We start from the raw sequence: 12,691 nt of genomic DNA, 5'->3' as shown, positions 1-12,691 counted from the left end.
TTCATGAAGGTGAAGGAGGAGAGGGAAAGAGCCAGTTTAAGACTAAACACTAAGAAAACTAAGATCATGTCATCCAGCCCCATTCAATTCAGTTGCTCAGTCGTGTCCGACTCTTTGTGACCCCATGAATCGCAGCACGCCAGGCCTCCCTGTCCATCACCCACTCCCGGAGTTCACTCAGACTCACATCCATCAAGTCAGTGATGCCATCCAGCCATCTCATCCTCTGTCATCCCCTTCTCCTCCTGCCCCCAATCCCTCCCAGCATCAGAGTCGTTTTCAATGAGTCAGCTCTTCACATGAGGTGGCCAAAATACTGGAGTTTCAGCTTTAACATCATTCCTTCCAAAGAAATCCCAGGGTTAATCTCCTTCAGAATGGACTGGTTGGATCTCTTTGCAGTCCAAGGGACTCTCAAGAGTCTTCTCCAACACCACAGTTCAAAAGCATCAATTCTTCGGTTCTCAGCCTTCTTCACAGTCCAACTCTCACATCCATACATGACCAACTTTAAGGTACTACCTTTCAATGTACTACATCTTTCTCTTTTTGCTACAATCATTCCTTTAAAGGTACAGTACTAGTAGTTTCAGTGAATGGATAGATGCAACAAGGTTTAAAACACTATTCCTTTGACAGATCTGTGTTCTTAATGCCAGTTAGCTGACTTCACAAAAAAACACAACCCATGTTGCATAATCCCAGTATTTGCTAAGAACTTCGGAAAAAAATGCCCTAGAGATCTGAGGAATCTGAATAGACACCCTGAGCTGCTTCAACAGACCACCAACTGGAGTCACTAATCCAAATGAAATGTCATGTTCATAAAAACTTCATTTAGTCCTCAAGTCAAACAGAAAGATCAATGATCAAGTGCGAATGTAAAATAATGCCATCACAATGGAATAGAGTCTGGAAGTTCCTTAAAATACTAAAGATAAAATTAGCATATAGTATATATAGCAATTCAACTTTCTGGGGATGCACTCAGAAGAACTGAAAGCACAGACTTGAACAAATACTGGTACACCCACGTTCACAGCAGCATTATTCACAACAGCCAAAATGTAGGAACAGCCAAAATGTCCAATAAAATGTCCAATAACAGATGAAAGGATGCATAGAATGTTGTATAGATCTGTAATGGAATGTTATTCAGCCTTTAAAAGGAATTGAATTCTGACACCTGAGTCATCTAGTCATTAAATTCAGAGCAGTAGAATGGTGGTGAGGGGCTGGGGAGTCAGTGTTTTAATGGGTACAGAGTTTCAGTCTGGGATGCTGAAGAAGTTCTGAAGATGAATAGCATTGATGGCTGCAACAAAAACGTGAATGAACCTAATGTCAAAATGGGGGCTTCCCTGGTGGTGTAGTAGCTATTAACTATGCGCTCCCAATGAACCCTGGTTAGGAAACTAGATCACACATGCTGCAACTAAGACCTGGTGCAGCCAAATAAATATATTAATTTTTAAAAAAGAAGTTAAAATGGTAAACTGGATGTTGTGTATATTTTACTACAATTTTTTTAAAAAAACTGTAGCAATGATCAAAAGTAATTTTACCAAAGCAGTCAAAAGGTAAATAAATATGTCACCCATATATAGGATATATCCCAAAGGATCAAAGTTACAACTGTGACTTAGCAACAATTTATAACACCCAAGCTGATTTCTTTCCAGGACCAGAGATCAGGAGGTGGGGCCTGAGCATGAATCACAATCGTTCCAAGGGGCCTTTCAGAGCTGTTCAGAAGCACCAGCTTTTGCTCTAAGGAATCAGTCCACCGGTAACCTGCAAAGAAGTGTTGAATTTCTCCACCCCAGTGGGATCCTAGGTGCAAGGCTGTGCAGGAGGAAACAGTTCTTTCTCACGTTTCTGGAATTTCTGGTTATGTCTGTGGTTTACCCCAACAGTCCCTGACTTTGTAAAGGGACAATTCTCTTAGCCTAATCAAGCCAGCAAATTAATGGCTTTGGGAGATGTTTACATTCATCTAAGCAAAGGCGCCAGGGCCAGATCGGATTTCCCAAAGGCAATGTTCCAAAATGTCAGTGCCAAGAGGAAGAAAACAGGTGGACCCTGGCTCACCTGTGCAGCAAAGAGAGACCTTTATTTCACTGAACCATTAGACCTAACAAAAGATTTTTACAATGTGGGTCTGGTGAAATTTCCTATTTATTTACAGGAGCTAAGCATGATCTAGAAAGACAAACATCTAGCCAAATTTTGGGAATCAGAGTGTCTATCTCTTAAATAGTAGACGGTATCATAGAATATCAAGGAACGTGATTGATGATCAAAAAGGAAGAGCCCTGACCAGAGTGTAGGGGCACCACGGCCATTTCCACATCACCCAGGAGGAAACTGGCTCAGATGCTACAGCCAAACACAGACAGTGAGATGCCAGGCCCCGGGGGATGACACAGCCCTGAGATTAACAAGACTCCGCTCAAGGGAAAATAAGGAGATAAGTCACATTTTGCCAACAAATGTACCCCCAGGAAGCAGAAGTCTAAAATTTGTAGCAAGTAGATGAAAGAAGTGATAATTTCAATTTAAACTGTTTGGCTTTAGACTTCAATCACAATTTTAATTGTTTTATAATACAAATTGTATATATTTAAGGTGTACAATGTGACACTCTGATACAAAATTTATTATAGTAAAGCCACTTAACACATTGACAATGTTGTTGTCCTTTTTGTGTGTGTCTGCTATCTCAGTAAATTTCAAAGTATATAATACAGTCAAATGAAAGTTCTTAGAAAAGTAAACAGGGCAGAGATACCAGGATCAAGTTTATAAAGGGCACTTCAGCTCCTGACACTGGCAATTTCTCTATAAATCCACCTGAAATCCTCACTCCCTTTACAGTAAAGACCAGGGTAACCTATGGAGTAATTTTATGGGTATTTCTCAGCACAAAAGCACTAAAAACATCAAACCAGGTCATACTAAAACTGCTATAATGCTTACTAAAGAAAAAAAGGAAATCTATTATGAAAAAATGAATGGCAACCAACAAATTCTTTTCAAAATTACTAAAAACAATGAAAAATTTCAAGCTTTATACAAACATCTATTGTCTTTACTACTGTTATGAACAATCACAACTATATAACACAATGAGTGTGTCTATATGTGTCATGGATTCCATTTATATTTTAGTAAACATAATTATAATGAATGACTACATGCGATGTTTGAAAAAAATAAGCCTTCCCTTTCTCAAATACATTCTTTTCTCCTAGATTTAATTTTATAGATCCAACTACAGAAGCTTTCTAGTAAATACAACTTTGTGTAAATAAAGGTTTTCATGAACAACAAAATTTCCATTAATACCAATATGTGATTTCGGCATGAAAACATTAAAAATCAACTTCATATCTCTGATGCTTATAGACTTCTTTATAAATTTACTGAATAGTATCGAAGAGCCTGTGAATAAACATTATCAAAAGCTGTCCTGACCTGATCTGAATACAAATCTCTTCATTATGTTTTCCTAACGTTTTCTTAAACAATATCAGCTGGACGCAAAGAGCAAACTTCTGTAGCATAGTGTAAATGAGCATAATCATTAAAAGAAAATGCTCTTCTTGGGTACAATGTGTCTTACTTTTTTACTGAAGTATACTTGATGTGCAATGTTATATGTTACATGTGTGCAACAGTGACTCACGATTTTCACTAGTTAAAAAATCTGTAATTGACAGAGAACTTCTCCAACATGCTTCTGGTACTTCACGAGAGGTACACACTTTGGTCCCGAGTGACACTTACCTTGCGGTAAATCATGTGGCACATGGCTACTCTCAGCCTCATCCCCGCACACTGGACGTGGTAGAAATACAAGTGGTGCAGAATGGCCAAGACAAGCGTGCAGGCGCTCAGCACCCCGGCATAGCCATGGGCTTCGTACAAAGCAGCAGAATCAGAGGGATCGTAGTTTTCAAAATAACCAATAATTTTCCCCAAAATTATGGGCTGAACTACTCTGGTACTTTCCTAAAAACAAATTTTAAAAAATCTTCATTAGACATACAAGCCAAATCAGGTTTTCTTTTAGGCTTTGGTTTGTTGGTTTTTTTTTCTTTTCTTCAGTCGACAGAGTAAAGACTTTATTCAGCCCTCAAACCTTAAATCATAAAATCTAGTTGGAAGATTGAAGCTAATTGGATTCGTGGGTATTAAGTTGCTTCAGCCATGTCCGACTCTTTGCAACCCCATGTACTGTAGCCCGCCAGGCTCCTCTGTGCATGGGATTCTCCAGGACATGGGTTGCTATGCCCTTTTCCAGGGGATTTTCCCGACCCAGGGATTGAACCCAGGTCTCTTAGGTCTCCTGCATTGGCAGGCGGGTTCTTCACCACTAGCACCGCCTGGGAAGCCCCAAACCAGGTTTTCTTAACACACGCTTTACTTTTATTATTACTTGTTAAAAATCCATCTTGACAAAATGCAACATTCCTAGTTAACCTAAAGAAAAAATCCACAGATCCACTATCTTCTATAAGACAAGCAGACAACAGTTTTAACCTAAGCACAAATGTGATAAATACAATAAAGTACACTGTGGTTAGTACATTGTGGATGCTCAATAAATATTATAACCAGTGCTTTAGAACACATTTGGCAAAATACAAAGTGACTCTTGGCTTCAGATGAGCATAAGAAAGATAAGAAATTTGTTTCTATATGAACAAGCTCTTTTGGCAGCCTGCTCCTGGTCCCCTGTATTCTCAGTGCCCCAGCCCAACAGAAGTTCAAGGTCATTCACACAAGGGATGACCATTCTTGCCATCTCTGTCAGCTTTAAGAGCCTTTATGGAGGGGAAGCTGAAGACGACGGCACTTGAGTATGACAGGGAGATCGTCAGCCTCCCCACAAATACATCAAAAACTCATCAAGAGGGACTATCCTGGTGGTCCAGTGGCTAAGACCACATGTTCCCAATGCAGGGGGCACAGGTTCAATCCCTGGTCAAAGAAAAAGATCCCACATGTAACAACTAACAGTCTGAACAACTAAAGATCCTATATACCACAACTGAGACCTGCTGCAGAAGCCAAATAAATAAATATTAAAAAACAACAACAACAACAACTTATCAAGAGCCTTTGTGAACTGAGACATTGGCACAAACACAGATCCCCTCTTTCCGACCCTGAACTCTACACATACAGGGATCAAGAGAATGGAGCCCAGCTTCTGTTGGAGTTTCTCGAAGAAAGCAGGCTTGGGAGCTTCCCAGGATCCAGCCCCGGGGTACACTGTATCACTGTCTCTCCACCCCAGAAGCTGGGATATTCCTTGGAGCCAAAAATTAAATACAGCAGACACCAAGCTAAAAAAATGATGTCACCCATGGTTCTTCATCTGCCAAACACTACAGGTACTGGTTTAGAATACATATTACCAATCTTCTTTTCCCCAAGGCAAAAACTACAATTCTAAACCAATGAGTTGGGAAGCATTAGGACTTATATCTTAAGTATGGCGTAGGGAAGACAATTTTCTTTCCCAAAGCTAACGTCAAAAAAACTGCAACACTTGCCCACTCTGCCAAACGGACACTCCACCCCACAACCTACTTCTGCCCCCTTGTCGCCCCTTGAAGGTCCCCTTCTCTCTCACCAAGGAAATCCAAACATTCAAGAAATCCAAGTCGCCAAAAGTAAACACCTTGGCCCTCGACATCATTTCCTCCAGAATTCTCAAAGGACAAAATGCCAAAAGTTTGGAAATCTTTCCAGAATTCAGTTTTTCCTTTCAAGCAATCCCTCCTTAATAATACAGACAGGGTAAATAATTGATGGGTTTGCTTTTGATAACTCTGTCTGTCTGTCCAAAGCCGAAGAAGCCACATGCAGGAGGAAGGGAAGGAGAATCAAACACTTCAATCAGCAAACAAAACTAACACATATTTTCTGCTCAGTCAACTAATGCCTGATCAGATTATTCACAGAAAGCTGTCTCCGTTTTTCAAAGGAATGCAACACGGAAGCCCAACACTCATGTCTTGCTCCGCACCCACAAACCCACACATTCACTGACTGCCTTGCCTTCCACAAGGTCATGGAAGGTTTCATCTAGTAGGGAAAAGAAGGTGAATGCTGTTTAGCTGAATATTTATGAGTAAGATGATCATGAGAGTAAGATTTCCCAAGAACACGAAGGCTCGTTACATTTCCAGCAAGCCCCATGATTCATCCCAAGGGGCATGAAGAGCTTATTTAAAAAGCCCCTCACATCGTATATTGCAAAACACACTGTTTATAGAGTTTACTGAGATAGAAGTCTGAAGAAGGCTTACAAAGAGAAGCAAGAACGTCAAACTGTGCACAAAGACAGGCCCAGGCCAGGTATGACCCAGAGCAGTCCACAGCTGCAGCCCACAAACCTGGAGCTCTGCACCAGAAGCCCAGTGGTAACAGCCGCCTTCCCAAACTTTCCTAAAACCTACGATTATCTCTGGAATCACTGTCATCTGTGACTCAGCTCTCCACTTGAGCCTAACATTGAAAACCCACCAAAGAGAATACCAACAGAAGTAACAAATTCAGCAAAAATCAGTTTTTGTAAAATAAGGATCACTACTGCCTTAGCACCTTGATTTTTTTCACTGAGGCCACCACTTGAATAACTCAGTTGATCCAACAGTCTCATTAAGGAGTATATCTGGTCCATGACTCAAAGTGTCCACACTTCTGTCTGTTCTTGACCCTAACCCTCAACTGAGTGAGAAAGAAAACAACTGAGAAAACATTCAGTATCAAAGTTGAAAGTAGCCAAATGAAAAGTTTCCAGATAAACAGGAACAAGGTCAAAATTACTCCTATAATCCCTTCATATTTGACACCCAAACTACAACTCCACAAACCAACTGAGAAGATAGTTTTTATTCCTTCACAAGAATTCTTCACAACTGCAAAGCCAAAAGCGATTTTTACAAGATCCCAATATAATACCACAACACCTGCTTGGTGGAGTCCTTGGTATTCAGCCTCCGGAGAACACCTCCCATGTGACCCTATCTCTTGCTTTTAGGAGAACTTCTTACACAGCTTGATGCTAGAAATTCCCCAGTGGGTAGTTCCTCATCTATGATTCCACATGTGCTGCTTTAAACATTTCTTGCCCAACTGTTATCTCTGATTCATGACCAAAAAAAAAAAAAAAACACAGGAACTAGAAACCATCGAACAGAGAAGGAAATAAGCGGGTGAACTTATGGGAAAATGAACAGGCAGCTAATCTTTAGAAACTGGAGAAGAGATGACAATGTTAGACTTGAGATGGATCCAGAGCTAAGAGGGAAAGCAGTGAATCCGGGGAAATTGTTCCGGTCTATCAGTTTTCACTCCTCTGTTACACAGTGGACTTCGTCCTGGGTGCATCCCTCGAGAGGAGCTGAGAGCACTGAGGCCTGTAGCCCAGCCCCTAGAAACTGGTTTGAGTGAGTGAGTGAAAGTCGCTCAGTCGTGTCTGCCCCTTTTCGGCCCCATGGACTATAGAATCCATGGAATTCTTCAGGCCAGAACACTGGAGTGGGACCAGCCGTTCCCTTCTCCAGGGGATTTTCCCAACTTAGGGATCAATCCCAGGTCTCCCTCACGCAGGTAGATTCTTTACCAGCTGAGTTACAAGGGAAACCCAAGAATACTGGAGAGGGTAGCCAATCCCTTCTCCAGCAGATCTTCCCAACCCAGGAATCGAACTGGGGTCTCCTGCATTGCAGGCTGATTCTTTACCAACTGAGCTTTCAGGGAAGCCCTCCAAAACTCACAACAAATTAGGGATGGAGACTTAAGTCCTCCCTCCCTGGAAGATTCTGGATGCAGAAACTAACCTCAAGTAAACATCTGCGATCCTCCTGTCCTACACTGTCAAGGCAGCTGAGCCTAGGGGGATGACAGATCTGTTGTGAATGATTTACAAGGACCACAAAGGGTTTTAATTAGAATTCCATGAGATCTATCATACTTCCAAGAAAAACCAATATGAACCCAAGTCCTGACATTCCAGCTAAAGGGTGGGGTGCAGGAGGGGGGGCTCAGGAGAGGTTAATAGGCAACCCAGAGTAAACAAAGCAAGAAAGAGTTGGATTCATTATGCAAATCCATTCTCCACTGACAAAAAGCTTTTGTGTTTCAGGGCCAACATTCTCTTTCAGGTACAGAGCAGAAGAAGCCCTTACAAATGGAGATTTTCTTCCTGTGTCTACTTCTCAAAAAACAGGCAGCTCAAAATTGTCTTTACTCCAAAAACAAAGATTCTAGGGTAATGGATTCTGCTACCTTGTTCTAGTCTTCTATTTTTGAAATGTTCCTTAAAATCTTCAGGGAAAAAGAAAACCCCACACTGCAGGAAGCAGCAGAAAGAGGAGTACAAAGCTGTTGTCAGAAAAAAGTCTTGGCTCTGTGATCTGGTGGCTCAATCGGTAAAGAATCCACCTACCATGCAGGAGACCTGGGTTCAATCCCCTGGAGAAGGAAATGGCAACCCCTCCAGTCTTGCCTGGGAAATCCCATGGACAGAGGAGCCTAGTGGGCCACAGTCCATGAGGTTGCAAGAGTACAACATGACTTAGCAACTAAACCTGTGACTCTTCAGTGGAGGCTGTGTAAGGAGAGGAAATCTCAGGACAGAACACAGAGAATACTGGTCTAGGAATTAAAACACTGTCCTTCAAAAACCAGGTCGGCCACCTGTGGGTCACATGGCCCCAGGCCCCTCTTGGGCCCTCCTGCACCCCCAGGTCCTCATCAATGGAAATACCTGCCTTGCCTCCCTTGGGGGAATCCTGGGACAACTAAATAAGTTACAACAGCTCAGAGCGCTCTGAAACTAGCATCAAAACAAATATAAGCTACGATCACTTTCCTGTACAAAACTTCCAGGAAGGGACCTACTGTATTCTTAACAGCAGAGGCTGGTTTCACAAAGAGCTTGGACAACTCGTCACTGCTCACAGGTGATCATACCAGAACCAGAACTCTTGAGAAAAAGGCATTCATAAAAGCTCACTCTTATGGACAGTAATGAAAAATATCAGTTCTAGCCAGATTTTTGAAATCTGATCCATTATAAATGCAGTCTTGTAAAAATGAGTTACCTACTTCCTGACTTCAAACAGAAAACAGATTGAGGGGATGTGTGGAATAGGTGATGGAAATTAAATGGTACAATCTTACAGGTGTAAAATAAAAAAGGCAAGAGAATGTAACGTACAGCATAGAAACTACAGTCAATAATATTGGAATAGCTCTGTATGGTGATAGAGGGTAACTAGACTTAATAGGGTGAGCATTCTGTAACGTACAGAAATGTTTAATCACCGTGTTATATACATGAAACTAATATAATATTGTAAGGCTACCATTCTGAAATTGAAAAAAAATTTAATTGTTACAATAAAATTTAACATAGGCTTTTAAAAATGAAAACGATTGAAAAGCATTCCCCTCATTTGTGCCTCAAGATCATCACTGTGGATATTACTAACACCTAATGGCTAGTGCTATGCTCTTAAGAGGGGCTTCCCTGATAGCTCAGTTGGTAAAGAATCGGCATGCAATGCAGGAGACTCTGTTTCAATTTCTGGGTCGGGAAGACCCGCTGGAGAAGGGATGGGCTACCCAATCCAGTATTAATGGGCTTTCCTTGTGGCTCAGCTGGTGAAGAATCCACCTGCAGTGTGGGACACCTGTGCTTGATCCCTGGGTTGGGAAGATCCCCTGGAGAATGGAAAGGCTATCCACTCCAGTATTCTGGCCTGGAGAATTCCATGGACTGTATAGTCCATGGGGTTGCAGAGTCAGACACGACTGTGCGACTTTCACGATAGTCTTAAGAACCTGCAGGGCACACACAGCAGGTCTGCTCTGCAGGTTCCTGTCTCGCTTTGCTCAAGGCCCCCTCCCTCCTCTCTTTTGCTGTGTGGTCCTCAGGGGTTACTCCAGGCCCACAGTTTCTTTGCCACCAGCAGCCACTCCTCAGACTCCTGGGTGGAGCAGAAGTGAGGGACACATGGAAGGAGGGTTGGGAAATAAATGCAAAGATCACTCAGCTCTTGGGGAACCAACCCTGAGTTGAGGCACAAAGCCCACTGCGGGACGCAGAGGATTCTGTTTATTTCCTGCCCATCAGCTGAGCTCCAAAGTGAAAACGTACACAAATACGTGCGTGTTCCTACAGCTTCCACCTAACACAGAGGCAACCAGCAAAAATGGCCTTGAACAAAGACCAAGTGCCAGGACAAGGCCAGGCCATTTCTAAGGTTCCCAGAAAGAGAAACCCTTGCCACTCCTCCCCTCTCAGGGGAAGGGACTGCGTGAACTGACTATGGCTCTCTGAGGTCACCCCACTTACACACCAGCAGTGGAGACTTCACCTCTCAGAGCGAAGCCCTGATGACCTGGGGAGACGGTCTCTGTGTCTCTGGTCCAGGCAGAGGTTTCAGGCTCCTCCTTTCCACCCTGAGGGCCCTGGGCAGGCAGAGACCCGTCCTCCCCACCCGCAGTCCCCAAGAAGGTACACACAGAGGCCAGGCGTGCTGGTATCTCATTGGCTATTCTGTTCTGTTCTAATTAGCATCAGCCTGCAAGAGCTCCTCAAACCCTAAAGTCACTCCTAATACTTATAGGAGAGAAATTTTCATGGTTTTGAAATCCTAACCCTAAATGCCTCGCCCTGGACTGGCATCACTCTGCCTCTTCCCACTGGTGCTGCTGCCGGTAGTTCAAGGGAAGGCCCTGATTGTGTTGTGGCTGATCAGAGCACACTGCGTGGGAATCATGGATGATCCATGCAGCACTCTGTGCACCAGATGAACCAAAAGAGGGCTGCAGGTCACACAAAAAACATGTTTGCATTTTAGAGAATCCTGGGCTGAGTTTAGATCTTCCAGTATCTAATAAAGACCAGCAAGCAGCATAGATAGATCAAAAAATGGAAAGCTGATTCATAAAATCAATTGTTTAATGTTCATTGCACTTTTCTCAGTAGCTTTAATCACTTAAAACCCAAAAGAGTACCTGAAAATGAGTTCTAAAATCAAATCCTTACTAGCTTCGTCATAAGAAATCTTTTCTAATTTCTCCAAAACAGCAGTGTGTCAAAAGGCAAGTCAAGGTTAAAGAGAAGTGTTTGTGCTGGATTTCAAACTTTTTTTGACTGCCAGCAACAACAACAACAACAAAAATTCAAGGTTTACTTGTTGAGCTTCAATGGCCCTGAAGTCCCTGAATTCCAATGCATCAGAACTAAGGGTTCTACCAGTTCTACCAGTGTCCTAAGGACACAGATTTGGAGTTAGCACTGTATGCCAATCACCTAGGAATATAGGAACAGTCACCAAGGGAATATAGGCCACTGTCTAGTTTCATGTTTAAACCACCAAGGTCTCAACACAGCAAGATCAAGAAACCTCCCTCCTGGGAGAAAGCCCAGTTTCACCTGATTAATCTGCTACCCTCCCAGGGATTGGCTGGTTCCCACCCTAAGACCTCGGGCCTAGGACACACCCTCCATGTGGGAAAGTGTATTCAGACAAGAGAACAGGAGAACTGCTCCACACTCCGGTAACTGACCTGGGGTTCTCACTCTCACTGAACAGATGCATTCCCAGATTCACCAGGATGTCAGCTTTCAGCAAGCAACTTGGCACATGTAGTAAAAAATCAATATAGAAGATTCCACCTCTGTGCAGATTATCAATGTCGGAACATAGCCACTATCCATGACCTACCGCCTTTCCCCTGGTCCAACTCAAGGAGCCGATCTGGAATGGTTTCATAACAGCGTGGATGGATGTCTAGAACTTAAATCATCAGAATAGTCACAAGCTCATTCACTTGTAGCAAAGGCCAACCCACCTTTGGTCATCAAGAATTACACCTCCCAGGACCACCCCGTCACCTGGGAGCTGACAGATTCTGTCTCTCCAGTTGTGTGGGGTGGACTTTACCTATCCAATTGCCCACTGCCCGCAGTGCCCTTCAGTACAACACACCCTTTAAACAGGAGCCATGCTGCCCACCTGCCACCTTGCCCATCACCTCACCCCAACACGATGGACTGAGGACAACTCACACCTTCTCCACCTAAAATGCTTCCACCCCTCCTGCCCTCACACACTCACAGGCTACCCGTGTTCCTAAGGCAGTGCCAAGGGACCACGGAGAGCATGAGCCACTCAGGGGGGTCTGCAGCAGACCCCCAGCAGGCTCAGCCAGAAGAGGGGGCTGACGGCACTGTGTCCCCAGATGAACTGTCTCACTGGGCGATCTTGACCCAGGATCTTTAGGGTCACGGAAGTCACTGACCTAATGGCTTTCTCCTCTGGTTTGCCCTGCACATCCCTTCCACCACCCTCTGCCAATGCCAGGCTACCAGAATCCCCCTTCAACCAGCAGACCAGCCCCACAGTCACGGACAGAAAAGAGCATGGAAGGTGCACAGAATTCATGGTGAAGCTGGAGCTCCTCCCCACAGTGGGGATCTGACCTGGGTGACCGGGCCCACAGGGAGGGGGCACCCTCCTGGGGAAGACGGTGCTCTTGGAAGCTCTGGCAGCTCCTGCCAGATACAGGGCCCTGGGTTCTGTTCCACAGGAAGAGGAGAGGCGACAATCCCTTCTTAGGAAACCATTTATCAGATGTGACCTGGGCAAGTTAACAA

At 43.6% G+C, this 12,691-nt stretch overlaps 1 protein-coding gene across 1 annotated transcript in view; it reads right to left on the bottom strand.

Annotated features, from left to right (window-relative positions):
• Positions 1-12,691, bottom strand: part of ABCC4 (ATP binding cassette subfamily C member 4) — a 188,448-nt gene that overhangs the window by 138,026 nt on the left and 37,731 nt on the right. The window contains 1 exon segment of the mRNA XM_018056447.1: positions 3,790-4,014. Within this exon segment, the coding sequence (XP_017911936.1) occupies positions 3,790-4,014 (225 nt within the window).

The sequence above is a fragment of the Capra hircus genome, chromosome 12, assembly GCF_001704415.2.
Source record: "Capra hircus breed San Clemente chromosome 12, ASM170441v1, whole genome shotgun sequence".
Taxonomy (NCBI): domain Eukaryota; kingdom Metazoa; phylum Chordata; class Mammalia; order Artiodactyla; family Bovidae; genus Capra; species Capra hircus.
The sequence above is the reverse complement of the archived record's forward strand: the minus strand, read 5'-3'. Positions and strand labels throughout refer to the sequence as shown.